At 45.5% G+C, this 25,623-nt stretch overlaps 1 protein-coding gene across 1 annotated transcript in view; it reads left to right on the top strand.

The window, feature by feature from the left end:
• Nucleotides 1–10,874: 10,874 nt before the first annotated feature.
• Nucleotides 10,875–25,623, top strand: part of MALRD1 (MAM and LDL receptor class A domain containing 1) — a 2,333,045-nt gene continuing 2,318,296 nt past the window's right edge. The window contains exon 1 of the mRNA XM_086939858.1: nucleotides 10,875–11,187. Within this exon, the coding sequence (XP_086795984.1) occupies nucleotides 10,989–11,187 (199 nt within the window). The 5' untranslated portion in view covers nucleotides 10,875–10,988. The remainder of the gene's footprint in view (nucleotides 11,188–25,623) is intronic.

Consider the following 25,623-nt stretch of genomic DNA (forward strand, 5'->3'; position numbering starts at 1 on the left):
CCCATTGTATTAGGAGGGGTGTGGGGTCTCACGTCCTGTCTCAGTGGAGAAGGAGTGAGTGTGTGGCTGCGTGTCCCAGGGTGCCCGAAACCCAGTATCAGAGCCTGGATGGTTCTTTAAGGGAGCAACAGGTGGGGAGCCTAGGCTGTCCTGATGGGCCACCCGTTGAGAGGGATCCCCTAGTGTCTGGTGAGCAGGATGTGTCTGTAAGCAGGCCTCCATTAGTTTTGGTGTCTGGCAATGCTGCTCCTAAGTGGAGGGTACAGAAGTACAGAAGTCCATACTGAGGGGTGGGAGGGTACAGAGCCCCAAGGAGGAGGATTGGGTGTGGTAGAGCCCACCCCAGTCTCTAGTCCAGCCGCCAGGTACAGGCCTAGGGCTGGTGGGTCAGTGTCAGGATGTCATACCTGACCTGACAGGAGGGAGAGTAGACAAAGTGTGCGAAGCACCTGGGCCAGGTCCAGGTTCTATCGCCCAAAGCAGGGAAGCCCATCAAGGTAGTGATTGGTATACCTTGTGGTTTGGCTGGAAGGGGGTTGTGTTGGACTTGGCCCTTTTTGCCAGATCATCCCTGAACTTTTTGCCATCCTCCTGTATTTTGTCTGACCTGTTTTGTTGGTTTTTTGACTCTGGGTACTTTTCCACTGCTGATCAGTGCTAAAGTGCATATGATCTCCCTATTGTAAACTGATGTATGGATTAGTGATTCCATGATTGGCTGGTTTGGTTTACCTGTCAGACCCTAGTACCGTGCACCTGGAGTGCCCAGGGCTGGTAATCCAAATGCTGCTAGTTGGCTTGCAAAAACCACAGTGATGGGCAGAATGCAGAACAATGTCATACATTCACCCCAGTACAGAGATCTGGGCCTAAATCCATCGTTTCTTTGCACTCCACATCACCCCAGTTCAGACACGGCCATATGCAAATAAGTCTGACCCTGTGCCTCAATGGAACAGTCCAGCCCGAACTGCCAAGCCATGCCTTCCATGGACCGGAAACAAGCTTCCGAGGACCGGTTTCTGGCACTCCAGCCGTCCTCACCCCAGCTTGCTTGAATCCAGTGGTGTGGAGAGCATGGGACTCACGTCTGAGCATACCCATCCCACTCGGGGTGACAAATGCAAAAAACACAGTTGATGGACAGAATGCAGAACAATGTCATACATTCACCCGAGTACAGAGATCAGGGCCTAAATCCATCGTTTTTTTGCACTCCACACCACCCCAGTTCAGACATGGCCATATGCAAATCAGTCTGACCCTGTGCCTCATGGGAACAGTCCAGCCCGAACTGCCAAGCCATGCCTTCCCTGGACCGGAAACAAGCTTCCGAGGACTGGTTTCTGGCATTCCAGCCGTCTTCAGCCCAGCTTGCTTGAATCCAGTGGTGTGGAGAGCATGGGACTCACGTCTGAGCATACACATCCCACTCGGGGTGACAAATGCAAAAACCACAGTTGATGGACAGAATGCAGAACAATGTCATACATTCACCCCAGTACAGAGATCTGGGCTTAAATCCATTGTTTTTTTGCACACCACACCACCCCAGTTCTGACATGGCCATATGCAAATCAGTCTGACCCTGTGCCTCATGGGAACAGTCCAGCCCGAACTGCCAAGCCATGCCTTCCCTGGACCGGAAACAAGCTTCCGAGGACTGGTTTCTGGCATTCCAGCCGTCTTCAGCCCGGCTTGCTTGAATCCAGTGGTGTGGAGAGCATGGGACTCACGTCTGAGCATACCCATCCCACTCGGGGTGACAAATGCAAACACCACAGTTGATGGACAGAATGCAGAACAATGTCATACATTCACCCCAGTACAGAGATCTGGGCCTAAATCCATCGTTTTTGTGCACTCCACACCACCCCAGTTCAGACATGGCCATATGCAAATCAGTCTGACCCTGTGCCTCATGGAAACATTCCAGCCCGAACTGCCAAGCCATGCCTTCCTTGGATTGGAAACAAGCTTCCGAGGACCGGTTTCTGGCATTCCAGCCGTCTTCAGCCCGGCTTGCTTGAATCCAGTGGTGTGGAGAGCATGGGACTCATGTCTGAGCATACCCATACCACTCGGGTGAAAAATGCAAAAACCACAGTTGATGGGCAGAATGCAGAACAATGTCATCCATTCACCCCAGTACAGAGATCTGAGCCTAAATCCATCGTTTTTTTGCACTCCACATCACCCCAGTTCATACATGGCCATATGCAAATAAGTCTGACCCTGTGCCTCATGGGAACAGTCCAGCCCGAACTGCCAAGCCATGCCGTCCCTGGACCGGAAACAAGCTTTGAGGACCGGTTTCTGGCATTCCAGCCGTCTTCAGCCCGGCTTGCTTGAATCCAGTGGTGTGGAGCGCATGGGACTCATGCCTGAGCATACCCTTCCCACTCGGGGTGAAAAATGCAAAAACCACAGTTGATGGACAGACTGCAGAACAATGTCATACATTCACCCCAGTACAGAGATCTGGGATTAAATCCATCGTTTTTTTGCACTCCACACCACCCCAGTTCAGACATGCCCATATGCAAATCAGTCTGACCCTGTGCCTCATGGGAACAGTCCAGCCCGAACTACCAAGCCATGCTTTCCCTGGACCGGAAACAAGCTTCCGAGGACCGGTTTCTGGCATTACAGCCGTCTTCAGCCCGGCTTGCTTGAATCCAGTGGTGTGGAGAGCATGGACTCACGTCTGAGCATACCCATCCCACTCGGGGTGACAAATGCAAAAACCACAGTTGATCGACAGAATGCAGAACAATGTCATACATTCACCCCAGTACAGAGATCTGGGCCTAAATACATCGTTTTTTTGCACTCCACACCACCCCAGTTCAGACATGGCCCCTCACCACCCCCTTTTGTACCGCTTTTGGCCGCCATAAGTGTGGCAGGGTATGCTCAGACGTGAGTCCCTTGCACAATTTGCTACTGGATTCAAGCAAGCCGGGCTGAAGACGGCTGGAATGCCAGAAACCAGTCCCCGGAAGCTTGTTTCCGGTCCAGGGAAGACATGGCTTGGCAGTTCGGGCTGGAATGTTCCCATGAGGCACAGGGTGTGGCCCCTTTATTTAATTTTAGTATACTACCCTGGAGTTTTTTTAGAAGCCCCCCTCGCAGCTAGACTCTCTGTTTTTGCCTCCTCTTGGAATTGTGCAATTGACTAGTTTGCGTGTAATGTAGGTTCGATCGAAGCTGTCTGTGCGTCTCCCCCTTGCAGAAGGTTTGTGATACCGGAGGTCGAGGGTCCTTGTTGCTCAGGTTGGTCCCATTTAGGCTGGCTACGTTTCCTACTTCGGGCTTTTCTTTATTTTTTACTGTATTTGCAGCTAAGTCGTTCAACCCTCCTTCAGATTTACTGTTCTCTGGTAAGCTAGTGTCAGAATCCTCTGTCCCAGATCTAGACGCGGAACCATCCGAAACTGAAAAAAAGTTCTCATTCCCTAGGTCTGATGTCTGAGAGTCAGACAAACGCTGAATGGTACCAACCTTTACGCCTCCCTGGCCCTGGACTTTAAGTTGGTTTATGGTATTAATAGCAGTTAGAGGACCGTTATCGTCAGTAGTTGTATTACCTAGGGAGACAGGAAGTATGTCATCTCATCTGGGGTGGTAAAGTCCGGTATGATCACTTGACCACTATGGCTTAAGTCAGAGACTAGTAGTGTTGCAGTTTCGGTTGCATATGAGGATATAAGAAACCCTTCATCTGGCCGTTGCTTCTGAGCAAGGATGTCACCACTGGAACTGTTGCACTGCACCGCATCGGAGAAAAGTGCCTCGCATCCCTGAGAAGCGTGCCGCCATCGGAGCTGCTGCCGTTGCATCGTGAATGTCGCTGCTGTAGTTGTCGCATTGTGCGGAAGCGTCACGCATCGTGGGAGAAGAGTGTCGCAGTTGAAGCTGTTGCAGTCGCATCACTGAACAAGGGTGTCGCCGCTGCAGTCCACGCATCGAACCGAGAACTTCTCGCATCCCCGGAGAAGCGTGCCGTATCTGGAAGATCTTCACGTCTTTATTTCTTTGCACCTGAACTTTGCCGCATTTCCCTCGCTGCGACATTGCTTGTCATGGAAGCGCAATGCAACATAAGGTACATTGATGCAAAGTGTCGCTTCTTAAGAACTGACTGTAACTAAGCTAAATCTACCATCTTAAAGTAACCATATTGTGTATTTTTGTTGTTTATAGTCTTGTGGTAAATTAATATAAAGTATACCTATTTTTGATATAAAAACCTTGTGTTGTGTCCATCTGTAGTGTTGTCACTGGGTTACTGTATGTGGTCACAAATGCTTTACACACTGCCTCTGAGAGAAGCCTGTCTACTCGTGCCAAGCTACCAAGGGGGTGAGCAGGAGTTATTTTTGGAGTGTAATCCCATTATCCTGACTAGAGGCAAGGGTCCCTATTTGTCACAAGTACATACCTGTGCCAACTAGAGACCCCCAAATCTAACAGTGTGATTTAGGAATAAGTGAAAGAAACTCTTGAAAAGAAAAAGGAGAAAGAAAAGATAGCGCAATATCCTTCCAAAGGGGAAAGGGACCTGTAGGTGAATCAAAGAAACGTTAAGAAAAGTGCTTAAGGCGGAAAGCAGTATGATATCTGCGGAAATCAGGAAAATGCACACCTCCATGTTATTTATTACTTTGAAGCATAAACAAAGACATACAAGGCTTTCCATAAAAAGGTCGACAAAACCAAATAAAGGTAACAAGGTAACGAATTTAGTTGCACATAACTGCATGCCACTGCACTGGTGATATAGTGACATATGATGTTGCTCTATTTTACCAATTGAAGTGCTCAAGGGGGAGTGCATTTAATTGGAGCAGGGATAACGTTAGGAGAAAGCATTTTAAATTCTGCCAGACGTGAAGCAAGCAAGACCAATATTTATGAAAAGTGGTCATTTATCCAGCAGGTACGTTTTGCATTTAGAAAACAAGTTGCTTAATTTAATTTAATCAGGTAACTTATTTCTAGACACAGAGCGCAAAAGTCCAGGATATATGACTTTCAGAAGCATCCTTTATATTCTGCTTCTTAGCCTGCACAATTTGAAATGCTTATGCTGCCAAAGGCCCGGTAAGTGCCTAAATGTATTTCCTGCCACTATCTTTGCTCTCACTCGCTTTCGCTCTAGTAGCAGCACAGCAGTGAGAAAATGAAAAGAGGGGGCATGGGAAAGAGGAAGAGAGTGTCAAAGTAAAGCTATAGTGAGGGGTGAAGAGTGCAGGAGAGACAAGACCACTTACCCAAACAGTCTTGCTTTCCGGTTGGTTTCACAGACAAAGCTACTGCACACCAACAGCCTGAGGTGTTTCTGTTTCACAAGCTGGCAGCTCCTAAAATCCTCTCACTGGCTGGAATACTTCTAAACAGATACTGGAGGCGCAGAAGCATGCACAGTGTATTCTGTTTAGATCATGCAGCACGTGATGCAGCCTCACAGAGCCATGAATTGAGTCTCATGACTCTGTGATGTCAGGCTCTTTTCCGAAGCTTGCAACCCCTTCCCAACCCATCACTCTGTGAGGACTTGAAAAAGGAAGGGGTGGTGAGAGGCAGCTATAAATAATTCACAAGCAGCCCCTGGAATACACATGGCTGATACTGCATATGCCTCGGGCTGCTTCAAAAAGTAAAGCTGCATTGTGTCAATTCTAGGAGGTCACTGAAGACCCCAAGTATAGCAGACCAGGGCTGGCAGCATGTCAGCGCGTAGGCTGCTTACATTTTAATGCTACAACAGCCACCATATAACTGGCACATGTGCACTAACGCCTTTTACTATGAAGACCTGCCTGGTCCATTGGACGTCAACTTGGAGAGTGGACTAGGCAGGCGAAGGCACTGGGGAGCATATTTACAAGGGCTTTATCTCCGCTTTTTTGGCTTTTAAAGCCAAAAAAGCGGAGATAAAACTATCGCTCTATTATTAAGAGGGTGCTAACATGCATTAGTGCATGTTAGTACCCTTTTACCCGACGCCTCCCTTTGCATCTCTAATGAGATGCAAAGTGGGCGTCACTGGGCAGTACAACCTTGTAAATATCGCTGATGTGCACATCACGATATTTACAAAGCTGCCAATGCATTTTAGCAGATGTTAGTTTTGGGCGAGAACCGCTGCTTTCACTGAAAACTAACGTCTGCTAAAATGCAGATTTAGGCATACCTAATATGGGGGTGGATTGTGCTGATACGACCACAGGGTCGTATCAGAAAGGTTATCACCATTTTGCAGGGAACATAGCTGGAAAACCAGCGATGTTCTCTGCAAAATGGCGATTTCCCCGCTATCGCTGGTAATTATATCCCCCAGGGGAAACGCATTGTAAATAACGCACTAACAGGGTAATATAATACAGCAATAGATGGCGATAAATAGAACAGCGCTAAGGGTTCATTTATCGCCGTCCCTGTAAATTTTCCCCCCACGTGTCTTTTTGGTAATGTAAATAGGATGGCAATTGCCCTCTACAATTACTGTCTACTTCATGCGTAATTAGAAGGGCACAGGCCCTCGGTCCACCCCCAGAAACCACCACTGTCTACCTCCCAATCATTAAAACTCCACCCTTCCCTCTACCTCTCTTTTCTAGCTACTCCTCTCTCTGGTGAACCCAGTGCACCTCTTCCCGTTACCCCCTCTCTTTTTTGCCACATCTATCTCTTGTCTTTCTCCTTACTCTACCTCACATCATTTATATCACTCCTCTTTACCTTCTTTTTCAATATATGTCTCTTTGCCCCACCTCAACCTGTCTCACCTCTCTCCTTCGCTGACCTCTACATCTCTACCTCTCTATCTCCTTTCTCTTTGTCCTCTCTCTCTCTATGTCACACCTCTCCATGCACCTCACTGATATTTTTTCTTCCCACCTCTCTGAATTTGTCCTTCATATTCACGTCTCTCTCAACATCATCTCTTTCCCTCACGGCTCTATCCCTTCATACCTAACCTCAGTATAATATCTCTCTATACTTCACCATGCTATACCTTAGCTAACTCTCTACACCATTTCTCTCACTACTACACATCTCACTTACTACTTCTTCTCTCTCAACCCTACCGCTCTCTTTTCCTGCCTAATCTCACAATTCATCTCACCATGGCTATATCACCCCTTCACCTTACATCTACCCTATTATACCTCAGTTCCATCACCATCCTCTCTCATACTGTACTCTTTTTTTGCTAACCCTCTTTCTCTACTTAGACCAGTTTTTCTCCAACATTACCACCTCTCTCCCTCTCTTGCTCCCGCTATTTTTCTTTATGTCTCATTTGCTATTTCAACTTATAACGTCTAGTCCAAATCATTCTCTCTTTCTACACACCTCTTTAACTCATCTTTCTGTATCTAATGCTCTTTCTACCTCGCCAGTGTCTTCCGCATTCTCTCTTTAGCTAGCACTGTACTAAGCTCTCCTATTTCCCTCTAAGTCATCCCTTTACTTCTCTATTCCTCAACTATTTCTACACTTGCCTACTCTGCTGCTTTACCTTTCTGTGTGCCTAGCTACTCTCTTTACTTGACCTGATATACTGTAACTCCCTTTTTAATCGCACCACTCTCTCTCTATATCTTCCATCTCCATATGTGTCTCTCATTACCCTGCATTATTACATGTATACCTCTACTTCTCTGTATTAACTTCGCTCTAATTCACCTGCCTTATCTCACTCTCTACCTGACCCCTGGATGCACCCCACACATTTCCCTCTCTCTACATCTCCTTCCTCTCTATTTTGAATCTACCCTTGCACCTTAATTTCAAACCTTACATATCTCTCTTTTTAAGTGCCTCTACTCATCTTTTCTTCTTTCAACCTCTCCGTATCTTTCTTTCTGGCTATTTCATAATGTTCACTTTACTTTACCTTTCATTGTACTTTACTTAACTCTCTGCTGCACCTCTAGATTTAACGTTCTTCTTTTCTATTTCTCCTCTCTCCCTATGTTATTTATTTTTTCTTAGTCCTTCTCTTGTCTAAATTCTTTTCAACTTCTATTCCTTAGTGGAGTAAGAGGTCTTCGCCTGGTGTAGTTTATACTATAGCAAGTGGAGAGGAGAGACAAAGCAGGGGAAGAGAACCAAGAACAGTTATCAACTTGAACCCCATGGGAATGGTGAAAATCCTTTGAGCGGTGTTTTGATTTTCTCTACAGCAGGGTAAAATCTGGTTGTGAAGGGGTTAATATTTGGGATTAGGGTCAGACTGACCAATAGGACAATCTGGCAGTGCCCGAGAGAGATGATCCAACTGGTCCATGTGTGGACCTGTTTTTTGGCTGCTTGTGTGCTTGTTTTATGGTCTGGTGGGCCGTTTAACTCTGGTATTACTACAAACATTGCTTACATCAAGCACAAATGCATGCAGTAACTCATATCTTATGAAATGCAGATACAGCTTGCCTTACAAGTTCAAAATTAACCTGATTTCAAATGTGGGGCACCTTTTTAGCCATCTGATTCGCTACAGGGGCCCCTTTTATTATTTATTGCCCAGTCTCAATTTCTCTCCCAGACTGACCCTGCTTGTGATTAGGAATATCTACAATTAAATCTATAATGCTCTCTGCATGTATCTTATTTTAATAATAAGCACTAGTAAATTTAACAACCTTCAAATCACACTTGCCCTCTCTTTCCATCAAACCTGCTGTTTAGACATGTGTGTTGTTATACGAAAGTGCAAAAATAAATTGCTCCATATATTCTTTTTTAGCTATTGTTTTGGAAATATTTGGCTGGCGGGCACTGACCAGCTTGAGTTTATGTGTACTCCCCTTCCCATCTATGAAAGTTAAATATAAATTCAATATTGATGGCATCGTTAGGGTTTCAATTAGCTGAAACAGGTAATAAATGCAAAGTTGTTCCCAGTTGGGTGCCTTTAATATCCTGACAATGACACTGTAAATTGTTCTCGCCAAATGCAGAGCACCTTAATGAGTATTGCGAATATTTTGCAGATACTGTAGAATGTGCACCAATATGTATACTTAAATCAACGCACATGATCAAATGCCTATTTCTCTCATGTTTGATATGGGAAATATTGCAACATTTCCCTGTCTTTAGTATTTTCCCTTGTTGAAAAAACAAACAATTACAGATCGATTCAGTAAGATCGACACCCACCCCCACCAGCCACGCAGGATCATCATCGACAGTCAAAATCAATGCTGTCACTGCCTCCCTGCCCTGAAGATGCTGAGGAAGATTTTCAAATAGTTCCCAATTAACACCCTGAAAACCATCTTGCAATCCCTTATCACAAGCAAGCTGGACTATGGGAACACCTGCTGTGCTGGGATCAACGCACAACTCACAAGAAAGTTGCACAACATTCAGAACTCTATAGCCCGAATCACTCAGAACCTCCCATGTCACTCTCCCATCACTCCACAACTGAAGGAGCTCCACAGGCTTCCCATTCACAAATGAGCACAATTCAAACTCCTCCCCCACACTTTCAAGGCACTACACAACACTGGTCCAGCATATCTGGGTAGGAAAGGCCCTGTCCTTTGAAACCAAGGCAAAATGAGTAGTGGGCATATGTTTTGGAAATCCCACAAGATCTAAAATCCTTTCTGGGATTCTTCGACTCCCACACCCATCAGATGATTATCCAGTCCGCCATACTCTCTAGGCTCGATTACTGCAATGCACTCTTCCTTGGTTCCAATAAGACAGTAACCAAAAGGTTTCAGTTAGCCCAGAATGTTGCACCGCTGCTCCTTTTTACCCTTCCAAAGTTATGCTCTATCTCTGGTTTTATCCGCAGGCTGCATTGGCTCCAAGTGGTGCAGAGAATACTTTTTGAGACCCTATGTATCTCACAATATTCTCACCTGTCACTATACCCCCATCCTAGCTAACTTGCTCCGCCCCTAAGCCCCTTCTCGAGCTTTCTGCTCAGCTAAGCTCCATTTAGCTTACGTTCCTTGGGGGAAAAGTGTGCGAGCCGGAGGGCGCTCCTTCTCTGCAAAAGCTCCCTTACTCTGAAACACTCTGCCTCTATCGATTAGGTGCGTCTAGGATCACTGGGCCTTCAGAAGGGCCGTGAAGATCTGGCTATTATCTGTTTAACCTCTGTCTCATCTTCCAATCTTGTTTTCTCCGAAACTAGCGCTGGGATGCCCCGTTGCTGGGGCAGCCATGCGCTTAAAAAATACTCTAACATAACATAACATACCTCAACAATCGCATCTGCTTTCACAAAACTTCCAGACACCTTCCTCTTTTCCAGACTCTGACTTGCACAAATCTTATGCATATGAAAAAACAGATCTGGCTGTCGAGTCTCCTTCTATACTACTCCTGAAGCATGGAACAACCTGTTGCTGCACATAAGAGCCGCCTCCTCATTTCTTGAATTCCGCAAGAAGCTGTAGATCTGTCTTTTTAAGTAGTTCCACGAGGCCCTAGGTGTGGCTAAACTCACACCTGCTCAGCACTGGGATACTGTGCTGAGTGATAGTACCACTCTACAAATCTGCAGAACATAAAATGCAAATACTAACACTGAAAGTTTGCTGCATCTTTTCTCCTCTTGCTGTTACTACCTGACTCATAGAAACCAGAAACAAGATAACTTTATGAACATGTAGAAAGGGTAATTAAGATAAACACTGCCCCTTGCCTCCTGATGATCCCAGTCTGTTTATTTAAATCTGTTATCAGAGGTCTCTGCTAGTCACAGGGAGGTATTACAGGCATTTATCTTCAAAGGTTGCTCAGGATTTCACCGATGCTCTAGCCTTTATTATGTCCCAGTTAATTATTACCCAAGACACACCCGTTTGAGATAAAACAGGATTGTAAGAAATAATTTCACATTGCAGAAGGGATCCCACACAGAATAATACGGATGGGCAGGTGCCATGACATTTGAGGGAAAATCACTTACAAATAGATTGAGCCTGAGCAGGTGAGAAACCTGCCCCAAGATGACTGATGTGTGCTTCAGGCCGTCCCCGACTCGGGGGGTGCCCCTGCTAATGCTGGCTTCCCACTTACTTCTGTCCATGGTCGCACTTCCTGCAGTCGGAATCGATGGGTTTCAGTGCAGAACTGGCTCGCCTGTTCCTTCGGATAATGTCTGTGACTTTACTGATCAGTGTGGCGACAACAGTGATGAAACGCAATGTAAGTAGATCAACCATGTTTGTCTTCTGTGGACGTGTACACATATTTATGATGCACCAGACAATAATATTTCAAAATGTTGGCAAAGTTTATGGCGGGACTCGGCCCCTTGCTTCTAATGAAAGAACTAGGACTAGTGAAATCCACTCGGATTATTTCTCTGCCTATCAAATATAATAACATTGACATTTTAACATCGAGTCACCGACACCAGTCGACCTTCGTGTCACCTTGCAAATGCATATTCTGTCGCCGATTCGTCATTTTTATATGCATAATGGATGGACCTGGGAATCGCCTCTTCATATAAGCAGAATGCTGAAATAGAATCCGCAAAATGAATAATTTCAAAATCAATGCCGAGGGTTGTGTATTGACTCATCGCAGGATAGTGAGTGGTGTTTTGTACCATCCTGGGGTATTAAAATCCATCTGGGGATTATAGCAGTAAAAGAAAGGCGCGCAGGCTTTTTCTGGCCTGTCATTGTTGATATATTTTATGTTTTGTGGCTATTTTGTGCTAACCTGGTATATAAAATTCAGGCTTCCACTAGCCTGGCTGATCTGTGCAAACATATTTGTTTTCAATAAAAAAAAGTTGAAGGTTGTTTTCAGGGCATTTATGTATTGATTAGCTGTCCAGTCTTCCAGATGTGAAGGGATCCTTAACTAGGGGACATATTTCAGAACACCAAAAACAAAACGCGGGTGGCAGGGTTCGCTTCATCGGCTGCCTTACTGTGAAAAGAAAACCTAACGGCAATAGTTTTTAATGCCAATGTAATTAGGTCTCGGCTCTAGACTGCATGCAGGCGCTGTCTCAAACCGAGACATGTTGTATCTACTTCTGGGCTTAAAGCCCCGCCCATAGGCTTCCCATTGCTTCCCATAGACAGCATCATCATTGCTCCGTTTTTGAGCATGCATGCGTCATGGCTCTTCCGGTGTTAGGCCTCCCCGTATGCATCGTCCAATTACTTTTTGAGCATACACAGGGGTCATTTACATCCATTTCAGGAGTACTTTTTTTTAAATCGCATTTTTGGGGATGTTTTAGTACTACGGCATGGAACGTGCACTGAGGAGAAGGGCACGACAACAAGTCCATCCAATACTGTAAATAAGCAAATTTTATATAATACTCATGGTTTCAACTAGACTTATAATTCTTCGACAGATGCTCAGATTGAAGAATATTGAATGCCACGCTCATGTGGAAAACGCTTACCCACAGATTACTGTTGTTAGTGACATCTAGTGCGCGTGACCTTTCTCGTGCCAACAGCTCAATAGAAAAGCAGAGCTAAATGGATGGCAAGCATGGCTAGCACCCCATAGCGGCAGTGACATATTTATAAGCAGAGTACTGCTTTGTAAAGCATACACAGGGCAAAACAATAGGTGTTCTGTCTCAGGCAACCAAATTCTCTATTAAGAGTTGTGTAGAATGTACACTGCCCCTAAGATGACTTTAACTGTGACCTATGTGCATGCTCAGTGTGCTCTCGCTAGCATCTTGTACCTGGCAGTCTTTCGTGTTCTAACCTTGCGCAGAAGACAGATGCGTTGGCTGGCAGGCAGGGTGCACCATGAAAAATATGTTTGGTTGTCCTGGGTGTTCTTAGAAATTATGTCTAGCCATAACCTGATGCTGTTTTAGTCATGAACATTTGAGCGTATTGTTGCAGACCGCCACAGGATAGAGACTATATTCAAAATCGCAGATGACTGCTTCAAGGCGTGGCTGAACTCCACTCACACACTCACTGGACAGTTTTATTGCAGCATCTGTATTATGCACTGTGTGCATCCATAAACAAACTAGAAACACTTCACGTTTTGGGTTATGTGTTTAGTACACACTGACAAACTCACACACAAACACACATACATGCAAGCACACATGCAAACAGACACACACACTGCTATTTGAGTTGCGTAGCCATGCACGCAGGTTAAGGCTGCTGACTTTAACTCTTATCTTGAAAGCAGGTTGGCTGACACACTCAGGATGCTCTATTTGTGTAAACAAAAGACATCCACTGGAATATCCATGTGCCCCTCGCAATTGTGCAGTGCTTGTCAGTGTGCACAGCGCAGTCAGGCCTACAGCGCTATTCAGTACAATTTTTTCAGCACCCCAATGTCTTCAGCTATTGTTTACATTGACAAAGTTGTCTTTTTTCACTACATTTTCGTTGATCATATGTTCGAGCTACCTGCTAAAGAAAATGTATCTGGTTGTGCACATGGAGTAAACGCATGCTTAAATGATAGAATTCTTATTGCTTACATAATTTAAATGAAAGGAAATGTCCAGCTCTAATATCATGTAGAGAGGGTGGTGTGCAGTGCTGGCTCCTCTGCTATGGCGGGGGAGCATCACCGTCCCTGCCAGCAGCAGCAGCATCTGCAAAAAATGAAAAACAAAATGATAATAAACCATGTTTATCATCATTTTACTTCCCCCCTACCATGGAGTCTTGGGGGCCGGGCCAGGGTGATGACTGGCGTGAGGGAGAGTGTTGGGCACTGCTATCCAATGTGCATGAGGGTCTGGCCGGCTGTCCCAGTTTGGCCAAACAGTCATGCGCACTGAAGCTCTCTCCAACCTGAGCTGCGTTGCGGGGTTGGAGAGAGCAGGCACAATTTCACAGTCTAACTGGGAGCACCAATCCTTGGTGCTCTAGCCAATCCTGACACTGCTTTCAGCAGCATGAAAAGAGCATCAGGATTGAAAAGAGCATCAGGATTGGTCACAGTGCACGCTGGAAGCCTGTGCCTTTCGAAGAGAGGGGCGCAAAGCGGCAAGGCAGATAAGGGTTTTTTTTGCGTTTTTTTTGTCTTGTCCGTCCACGCTCCCTCTCCCTCTCCCTTCCCACACCGCACCACTGTATCAATACACAGGCCGCTACTGGTGGTGTGCATGAGCTTGCCTCCTCTTACGTCAATGGACTGTGCGCCTGCAGCAGCGCTGCTGCTCTCTCCAAGAGGAAACTCTGGATCTATATTTCATACAAGTCACAAAGGGTAAGCACCTTATTACCATGAACAGCTTAAAAATTAGCCACAGACTAGTTTTGTAAGTCTGAAACCCTCTTTTGAAATTAAACACTGTCTGTTGAATTCATGTCATGTGTGCCCACACTTGCCACTTGTTAATGTCTGCAATTTTTCTCACCCGTTCTCGCCATGCATGTGCCCTTTAAACATCTCCATCTCCGCCAATAGTCACATTAATATTTGCCTATTCTCAGCAGGAGGAGCGATTACTTTGGAAAATGCACTTATTCAGATTAAGAGCATCCTTTGGGCACCAAGAACCTGCTTCACAATAGACATACATTTGTGAGTAGATGAAAAGAAACTATAATCATAACCAGTAACAGTTCTCAAGTGCGAACGTAAAGGATGAAGTATGGCTTATATGTGTTGTTTCGAGACACTTTTTGCTTTCACTAGTTCAACGATGTCTTTAGCTGCATATGTTTTGCCAAGAATATGTACCTTCCCTTCATCCTGTACTCAAAGCGTGAAACACTGCCAGACCATTAGCTGTACTCTTATATTCAATACTACTTTCTGTGTAGTTTGAAGCTCAAACTATCTTCCTAAGGCATATGACTTATTTCTAGCACAATCGTATTTTGTGTCTCGTGAGATTGTTAATAAACAACGGATAAATAGCCGGTCCAAAACACATGGCTAAAAGACATTACCATTGACAAAGCAAGTACATCTCGGATTGCCGAGACCTATTGGCTTTACCACCGCAAGGTTTGTAATGTGTGTTCCACACGGACATGGATATTTATGAGTGAAAATAGTAGTTGTTCAAGGGAAGAAAAGTTAAACGTATCTCCCATACAAAATATTAGAAGAATACATTAGCCATCAACTAAGGAAAATACGTCAAGTAGGCTTCGATTTTAAAAAGAACACAGGGGCATATTACCAAGGGGCTTATCGCCGCGTTAGCGGGAATTTTTCCTGCTAAAGCGGCGATAATTTTATCGCCCTATTACCTATTTGTCACTAACACCAGTTAGCGACAGCTAGCAGGAGATAGCGATCATGTGGAGAAGTGTGGCTCACTGGTTCGAGGAGGCAGACCTGGTAGCATAGATCAGCCCGGGACCAGGGTTCAATTACCGGCTCGGCGGGGTCTTGAGTCCTAAAATGTCCATGGACTCGACAATTCTCGCTCCGGTGCCTACTCGATTCACGGGTTCACACTCTGCGACTCTGGGCAATAGCTTGCTTAATCTCCACAAAGGCCCCTCGTGGCGGGATGCCTGGCTTTCACCTTGCGGATACCCTGCCGGGGTTATCTCACAGGGGAATACCAGGACGGGTTCCCTAAGCAAGCGCTTAGAAACCGCTTGGTGATTGGCGCTATATAAATTCCTGTACATTTACATTTACATAATCTGGGGGCCCACTTTGCATACCAGCGATATTTATCGCTAATGACATGCAAAGTGGGTGTGCCAAGATGTTAGCGACTGAAAACAGTCGCTAACATCGCTATCTCCTATTACCTACAAAGGCGTACTTTTGGAAATATTTGCGCTAAGCGCGAATATCTCCAAAAGCTAACGCCTGCCCAGAGCAGTTCTTAGCCATGTTATCCAATGGTAGGTGGATAACATGGCTAAGAGCATTAGCTCGGTAATGCATGAATATCGCTGACTTTTCAGCGATATTCATGCATTTCGGCCGATTTTTATCGCTTTTGAGATAAACCTTGATAATAGCAAGGTTTATCTGCCATAAAAATCGGCGGAGCTCGGCGATAATAATATTGCCGCTAACCGTGTTCAGCGATAATTATCGCTTAATCTTGGTAATATGCCCCACTGTTTTTTTTTTTATAAATGAGAATAGAGCACGTGTTCACAGCCTTAGGCCAGGGCCCTTCTGCCACTCGGGGGTTATCCTGGTTGGCTTGTTCTGGAGCAGGATGGGCTGCCGTAATCCCACAATGAAAAGCACCATCGCCCATTGGAGCCACGTCATCCTGTTATGTGGGCAGGTTTGAGACTTTTTTCCAGGCCTGACTTTTGATTTCCGGTATGTCCCTGTCTCAGGCTTTTTACCAATGCGCATGGCTCTATTCTGCACGCGCACACAGGAACAAATAAAACATAAATCAGGCGGTCTGAAGTTCATGGCAGAGAAAAGCAGCATCGAAACAAAGAACAGCAACCTAACCACCGCACAGGGGTGCGTAATTTGTAAAAGCATGAGTTCTGGTGCCCAAACTCTGCTCAGAAGCCCGCGGCCCGCACTATCCAAATCCGTCCAATACAAAGGCTACGTAGTCTTGAATCAACCTCAGGCCTCTTTAATCCACCACCAGAAACTCCTATACCTCTGTGCATCACTCTTCCAGGCTCCTGCCTTTTCCCTGTGAGTCAGTTTTTTCATCTTTTTCGTCTTCCTTCCTTTACCTTTGTGCGTTTTTCCCGCTCTTAAATCTCTGTAAATGTCGGATGAGAAAAATGAATCAATGCCAGTGCCCAAAAATGAGTGCCAGTGGGCCCACCGCCAACCACCAGGTCAAATAAAGCACTGCGGCTCAGTATGTCTGAGCAGGTATCCCCACGTATTATCCCTCTTTGTGGGTGCATTGAGGGTTCCTCTCAGTAGTTGGAGAATTGACAATACTATGAAGTACTGCGCGAGTCACTGCTGTTTTGTCCATTCTGCAGAAAGCACAATACGGTATTGTCAATTCCTTTAACAGGCACACAGCCTCATTCTGCACCTGTTGCATACATAAAACGGGATTGATTGTTTTGTGACATGGCACCTGTTTTGTTAATTTCACGTGTTGGAGAGGCCAGTTGCAAGAAATAATTGTTTATGTTTGAAAACATCAGATTGGTTTTAATCAAATATGGTTTACTGTGAATCGTTTTTAGATCTGGGTGGCGTAAAAGGAACCTTTCCCAGTTTGCTAGGGCTGATACAGTAGAGAAAGAAATTATACATAGAGGAGGGATTTGGGCCAATTCCCTCTACCCATTGCCTGCTGAATGTGTCATTCACAGTTCAGAACAATCCACATCAACGACATTGATTATTGAAAGTGCAGTGGCGGCTGGTGAAAATTGAAAGTGGTGGGGCATAGAACTAATTAACAAAATTGGTTGAAAATGGTGCATTAGGCCTATAATTTCTGTTATAAATAGTCCTGTTTAACTATTGACAGTTCGACCTCAGTTCCTAATATGATGAAAGACCCATGACAGTTTTCACAAACGTTTAAATGCCCCCGTCATCCCAGCAGGAATCGGAGTTATGCCCATTGTGCCTAAGCATGGCTCACATTCAGTACCTCTCTGGGGTACACTGTTACTAATACTCAGATTTAGGGATACTCGATTTTCCAATTTCGGAAGTATGAAAGGTTGAGTTGCCCATGAACCTATGAGGAGAAGGCATCAAGAGATGTCAGCGGCCACGCTAACTCCATGAGCCCCTTCACCAGCATTACAATATGCTTTAGCTCACTTGGCCATGCTTTAACATTTCTATGGGAACAAATAGCACCCCTAGGTTCCACAGCAGAGCACCTTCTTTTAACTACACTTCCATATTTAAATCCCCCTTGCTGGCTGGTTTTATATTTAACTCACCTTAGTACAATAGTCAGAAAGATGTTTGCCGTCGGCCCAGTGCCTGTGTCCCCCTGCAGCATGTTCCCAAGGAAGGGCAGGGTGGTGGGTCTAGGTGAATAATGGCTCCAACCCATTTTGCACGTCAGGAAATCAGAAAGTAGCGCAAAGATGACCAACAAATTGCCAGTGTTCCTAGGAGGTTGCCCGAGGACAGGAGGGGTTATTAGGGTGCCAAGAACAGGCCAATGAAATTATTGGGGAGAGAATATGGCGTAACTACCAACTTTGGAGCTCGAGTCTCTGTGTCGGCACAATTGTAATTCTGGGCAAATCACTTAATCTCACAGGGCCTACAAAAAATTATTTATACGTGTGTAATGTAACTGAAGGTCATGTAAAGTGGATTGAGTTCAAGCTATTAAAAAATAGCAAAACAATGATTACTGATTGTAATGATGGACATACACACACGGGGCACTAGGACCTGCCCGAGGGAGAACGAGGGCGGGCGGATAGGGAGGGGCCAGGGACTGGGGACGGCAGTTAGCCGATGAACGATGAGGAAGAAGGACATGCAATAAATACGCTACCCCCTATACCCTGTGTCCGTATCTCTGTGCCAGTAAGAACACTACATCTGGCGACGAGGGTACAAAGAACCTGTGGCATGAGGAGGACGGCTAACTCAGTGCAGGTCCCTGGAAGCTCAGCTTTTGGGAAGCATCCAGGATTGTGGGACCGGTGACCGTGTGGCGGCCGAGTCACGGCGCAAACGTCCTCGCGCGCTGGGAGCCCACCCCAGCCATCCGAAGGTGTCTTCACCTGCCTGGAGCTCGCCCCGCTGCACCGCGTGTGTGTCTGGGGGCTAGAGCGAGAAGTCTGCCTGCTTGCCGGGAGCTCACCCCGGCGGCGAAATAATCAAGAAAGGCTGCCTCACCTGGTGCTCCTGCAATGACGCCCGCCTGAGAAGAGTGTGCGGGCTGAAACCGAGGATCGGTGAGTGAGAGGGAGCTGCAGTGAATGCATTTGTGTCTCCAGTAGTAGGCCAAATCTCGTTGTACACGAGATTCTCGTGGCAGCCATCTTGAAGTCAGGCGGCTCGTCCAAGCCCTGTCAGGGACCTTCGGCGGCCATCTTGGGGTCAGGCAGAGAGCCTGAAAGCAAACAAGCACTGGTGAGTGCAAGAAAAAAGTAAACAAGCATTGGCGAGTGCAATGGAAAAGTAAACAAGCACTGGCGAGTGCAAGAAGAAAGTAAACAAGCACTGGCGAGTGCAAGGAAAAAGTAAACAAGCATTGGTGAGTGCAAGGCAAAAATCAAACAAGCGCTGACGAGTGCAAAGAAAAAGTAAACAAGCAATGGCGAGTGCAAGAAAAAAAGTAAACAAGTATTGGCGAGTTCAAGGAAAAAGTAAACAAGCTAGGTGAGTGCAAATCCAATCAAAGAACCGACAGAAAGAACTTTTTGTCAGTACACATCGGATTAACGGGATCACACGATGAGTGACCCCGGTCCCATGGGTGTGTTGGGAGTCTCGTTCCTGCGCCCCCGGAGCTCCTCACTCTTGAATCTGGTAGGGGTATGGGCTTGCGGTAGCAAGAATGGCTAGAAGATTTCACGGACTTCATGAAAGGGTCCCATGTAACTGATGCTGGACAGCAATTGATCGCTCTCAGGAATCTAGTAGGCAAAGAAGTTAGACAGATCATAAAAGAGCTGCCTGCTGAGTCCGCTGCCTCATACGAAAAGGTATATGAAGCACTCAACCAAAAGTTCTTGCACAAAAAGAATGTCGATTATGAGCGATATACATTCAACCTGGCATCACAAGAAAAAGGTCAGCAAATGAGTGTATTCATCACACGTCTGAGACGCTTAGCAAGATATTGTGACTTTGATAAGTTTTCCACGGAGGATGCCCTCCGATTGAGAATTATAGAAGGCTGTCTGTCCGAGCCACTGAGATGCAAACTGCTCAAGAAAAGCTACCCTCTATATGAGATTGCAGAGATGACAAGAGTCGAGTATCAAGCCGACGAGCATGCGAAGATGGAGACCTGGAGAAGCGAGAAACGTGAGCAGGCCTTCAGGATGCAATCTCGACAAGTGCATCGACCGTCCCCACCACAAGCACGCTCTCCCAGATCCAAAAAGCAGTACCACCCATCAAGTCGTCAGCACAGAAGTACAAGTCGCACCAAGAAAAGATCAGAACGACTACTAGAGTGCTACCGATGCGGCTACGACTTTCCACATGCAGACACATGCCCAGCACTAGGTCAACAATGCCGGAAGTGTGGTAGAGACAACCACTTCGAAAGCATGTGTGGGACTTCCCACAAGGATGCTCAACAAGAACCTACCAGGCAATATCATCCCTCAAGGAGCTGTCACCATGTCAGAGCAGTACAGGACAGACAAGACTCATCCACTGGGTCATCACAATCCAGCTGTCACTCCTGCCGAACACACCAATCCCGACTGATGTCATCAAGAGGATAAAGATCCCTATCACCCATCTCACAGGACTGCAACAAATACATATGTTTTGTGGTAGATCCTGATCGTCTAAAATAATATCCACGGCTCAACATCAGAATTGGTTCTCACCACACCAAGTTTGTGCTGGACAGTGGGGCGTCGCTAAATTATTTACCTGTAGCGGAATATCAAATAATGTGAGCACCTCCCAAATCGATCAACGCACACGTGCGAGTATATATGTGGATGTCAAAGAAACCACTCCACTGTCTTGGGAAGTTCGCGACTGAACTATCCTATCAAGATTGCACCGTCCAAGCCTACATCCACGTCATTGATGGGCCTGAGGCGGACTGCTTACTGAGCGTGCCCACCGACTAAGGCTGGTGGACATACTATACAAAGTGGATGACAAACTAGACATTACTCAGAAATTCTCCTAGCATTTCGAAGGCCTCGGGAAGATGAGAAACTGCCAAATTAGACTCCACATCAATGAGCAAATCGCACCAGTGGCACAACACCACTGGAAAATCCCATTTCATCTACAGGAAGCCGTGATGAAGGAGCTTCAAGACTTACTCGAGGCTGACATCATAGAGAGAACTGATTGGCCAACACCCTGGGTCTCCCCGGTGGTAGTAGTCCCAAAGAAAGGAGAGGCGGACTGAGTCCGTCTATGTGTGGACATAAGAGCGCCCAACACTGCGATAGAGAGGGAAAGGGAGAGGCACCCAGGCCCCCACATCAGTGACATGATCACGTGACTCAATGGAGCAGTAATATTTTCAAAATTGGACCTCAACAAAGGATACCATCAACTGGAGCTGCATGAGCGGTCCCGATACATCACAACATTCTCAAAACATCTAGGGCTGTTCAGGTACAAAAGACTCCGTTTTGGGGTGTCCTCAGCTGCGGAAATTTTCCAGGAAGCAATCCGGAGAACAATCCATCATATTCCCCAGGTACTGAACTACAGTGATGACATCCTGCTATATTGAGCCACCGTGCAAGAACATGACACCGTGCTAGATCGAGTCTGCCATGCCCTAATGGAAGCCAACCTCACGCTCAATCAGGACAAGAGTGAATTTCATAAGCCAACGTTGAAATTCTTCAGCCACGTCTTCTCTGGAAATGGCATGAAACCGGACCCCGAAAAGGTAGCGGCGCTAAACGATACATTCTAGAAATGGGTGGGGGAGGTGGGGCAGTGATAATGGGCATACAGACCTGGGCAGCACAGGGCTAATTTTCATGCCGCCCTTACTGCTTCAAAAAGAGACACTATTTACATGTATTCTGGGAGTGGACCCCAAAAATGCCGTAAGGAAAGGCCAGGGCTGGAATGAATAAAGCCCTCAGGCCTGCACAATCGGATGTCTAGTACATGCACATTAGCCTGCCTGGCTGCCTGACCCTCGCATACTGTGAGGATTAGGTTGTGACGCTGCACTTGTAAAATGGCATCGGCTCTGCATGCAAGTTTCCGTACTTAATGCACCATCTGCATTGATAATTAAATAATACAAAGAATGAAATAGGATTATTTAACTAACAATGTGGTGGATGGTACATAAAGCAGGAAAATTAGAGGGGAGTGGCCCCGACGCACAAAGCAAGAAACCCCAGCTGCTTACACCTGAATAGGCAGTGTCCGGTGTCCCACAAAAAGGGCTGATTACCCCCCACAGATAGCCTGGCAGACAGGGCTGGGCTAAAGGGCGACTTTTACTCTTCAAAGGCTTGCTTTGAAGTCACTCCCACTTCAAAGACACATTTGGGTATAAGAACTGGGGCTCTGACCCTACCACGACAGTACACTACTGTACAGGTGAGAACTCTGCCACGCGTGAGGACTGCTGTCCTACAAGGATTGCCACTCTGCTTGACTGACTGTTCTGATAGAACTACATTGGTTCTTTGGTAAGGTGCCTTGCTGACTGCTGAGCTCTGCCAGGCTGACTGGACCAATTTCACTTGAACTCAGAACGCCCACAAGGGCTTGCTGGCTTGTACCCTGGTCATAAATCTCAGGGTCATCAAAGACTTCCTGCTACCCTGCTGCTAATACTGGACTTTGCCCTCTGTGAGTACTCCCTTGCCTGAAGTGCCAATCCAGTTGTGGGTCTCAGAAGTTGTATTGCTTCAAAAGGGGCGCAGTGATGAATTTGCACTGATCGGAACTGACGCAGTGCCCTTTGACATCAATGCAGGGCCGATCTGAAGACATCCCTGCATGGCCCGCCAACAACAACTCAGGATCCTACTGCGATGTTTGACAGCGACGCAGTGTCAGGCCCAGGGGGGCTTGCGGTCTAGGGCCCGCCCCATTCAGCAACAGTGGCTGAAGAGGTCTTCGGCAGTGTCCGAAACACCTATGTGGAATGGTACATAGGTCTCCCTCAGTTGGTCATAGGTGGCTGCTTTGTTGTAGGGCCTAGACAGGTTAAACACTTAAACTGTGATTTTGCCAGTAATTCCCTTTAGTTTCCTTATGGTCCGCGAGATGCGTGAGGTTTGGCAGGGTACGCGAGATGCGTGCACTTTGGCAACCGCGTCCGCGAGATGCGTGCAATTCGGCATGCTGTCGCATCCGCGAGATGCGTAGGACTTCCCGGTGACGCCGCAAAGGGTGAAATACACGGGTGTGGTTACGTTGATGTACGTGACCACACCCAAGGTTCCATGCTCACTATTCTTTGGATTCTGCGGAGAGAGGGTGCTTCCTAGTGGGCTCTGTGGTTTTGGATGCCATTTTAACCCTTTCAGTAGTTCGAGTTGACAGCGCTGGAGCAGACCTTCAAGAACAGTATCCTGAGGTGGCTGCATTATCGGTATCAGATGAGAAGGTCGTTTTTTGGATGGAATTTTGTCGTGAAATTCTTTCTTTGGAGGCCAGAGGTTCAATTTCTCCAAAGGTTTGAGAGTAGGTCGTACTCTTAAGGTATGAAGGCCATTGTATTCAAAAATTAAGGTTTTTGTTTTGGATTTAAAGAATTCTTGAGACAAAAAGTAGATTTTAATTCTGTTTTCAATTGAGAGTCAACCCAACAATATCTTTGAGTAGAGGTTCATAGTTTCAATACAAAAGTGGATGTAAAACTTTATTCATTTTTTTTTAATTAATGCAAATGTACAAGAATATGATGCGAGTGTTTTAAAAGACAAAATACACACACACAGTTTTGATTTTGCTAGTAAAGCTTATAATTTTTTATGCTTTTTAGTAGAGAATAATTTACAGAAGGTTAATGTGAATTGTACCTCTTCAGAGTGAGAACTTTCCGAGAATTAAGGAAAGTTGATTTGCAAAAAAGGTTGTCTAGCAATAATAGTGTAATTTGTGAAGTGCTTCAATTGCAAGAGATTTATTTGCGCAATAATATATTAATGATTGTAGGGTTACAAGATTCCTAGCTTAAGTTGTTGCTTGAATTCAGAACAGTCTCCTGATGTATAAGGAGCCTAGTATTAGTGTGTGTTTAACTTTTCCTTTTCAGATCTCCCTCCCAGCTGTTCCCTTCCTAACTCCCTTTTCCCCCCGCTTGATCACTTCAACATTCTGTGTAATTATTACAATCAGAATTGGAGGTATCGAGAGGTGGGCCTTTATATCATCACATCAGATTCCGAGGAAGACTTTGTCTGACAGAATAGTGAGCCCACAAATTATTTTCCTCCCGATCTGATTGTGTTGACATAATGGCCACCATGGATGATTTATTAGCAGCAATTGTTAAAATACAGGCAGATTTAAATGAGACTATGGCTGCAACAGCATTGTTGTCTGATAAAGTGGATAATATTCAGATTTTGAATACTCCCCTTCCGGAGGAGGCTCAAGACACTAGAGCTTCAACAAATATTTCAGTAACAGTTCCTCCACAAATACCTCTCGCTGCTCCAGAGCGTTTTTCGGGAGAGCCTTCCAAAGTGCAGATATTTTTGACACAAATTGAATTGCATTTTTCTTGTAGGCCAGCAGCTTTTCCCACCCCCCAATCTAGGATAGCTTTCCTAATTTCTTATCTGTCCGGAGATGCCGCTAATTGGGCAGTCCCATTAGTGCGTCAAGATAGCGCCTTATTGTATAATTGGCGGCGCTTTGTAGAAGAATTTGAGAAAGTATTCGACAGGAGAACTGTAACTTTGTCTGCAGACCGGGAATTGTTACAATTAAAACAGGGAAATTGAGATCTTATTTCTTACTTGTCACATTTTAACAGACTAGTTGCAGAAACCTCTTGGCCGGAAGAGAAGAGAGCAGCACTTTTCTATCAAGGATTGAAAGGCGATTTAAAAGATGTGTTAGCTCAAATAGACCCACAAGCAACTACTTGTTCGGATTTAATAAATCTAACTTTAAGATTGGATCACAGGTTATCAGAACGAAGATGTGATAGAAAAAGAGGAGAGAAACCTAACTGGAAGAATGAAACCAAACCAAGAACTCAATTCACACAGTCTGAATCTGGTTCTGAACCAATGGAAATTGGAACCCTTAGACAACCATTGTCGAAAGATGAGAAAGATAGTAGACGCAAAAATGGACAGTGTCTTTATTGTGGACGCAAAGGACACTTTGTAAAAGACTATGTTGAAACCTAAGAATAAATCACCAACCACCGGTAAAGTGTCAGTTTTGGAAGCAAAAGACTTGGAGTCGGGAAACTAACATGCCCAGGATTTTTTGAAGGGGATATCTTGGGAACCATTGCTTACCCTTCAGTAAACTATTGTGTAAGTAATTACAAGGCTCATTTCCGAATGGCAGTTCAGATACAACTGATTCACAAAATTTGGCAAATAGAAGTTCTAATTGACTCTGCGGCCACAGGAAACTTTGTTGATTTAAATACCGCTCAGCGATTGAGTATCATCTGTGAGAAAAAAGACACTCCTGAAATCGTCCAAGCCGTAGATGGAAAGGTTTGTCTGGAGGTCCAGTTACCATGCAAACTTCAAAGGTAATAATGTGTTGTGAAGATTCCAAAAAAAGGTATCATAGAGAGGAGGTTCAATTCGATGTGATCCAAGCACTTCAATATGGTTTTATTTTCGGAATGCCATGGCTCTGTCTACATAATCCAAGTATTGACTGGCAAAAAAGAGAACTAGTATTTCAATCTGATTTTTGTCAATCATCTTGTATGGGAACTCTCACAACAACAGTTAGTCAAATTGCTACAGCGGAAGAAAAAGAGACAATTCTACCTAATTGTTACAAAATGTTTCAAGAGGTATTCAGCGAAGAGAAAGCAGCAGTCCTTCCTCCTCATCGCAGCTATGACTGCCAAATCGACCTCTTGCCTGGTTCATGTGT

The sequence above is a fragment of the Lissotriton vulgaris genome, chromosome 10, assembly GCF_964263255.1.
Source record: "Lissotriton vulgaris chromosome 10, aLisVul1.2, whole genome shotgun sequence".
Taxonomy (NCBI): domain Eukaryota; kingdom Metazoa; phylum Chordata; class Amphibia; order Caudata; family Salamandridae; genus Lissotriton; species Lissotriton vulgaris.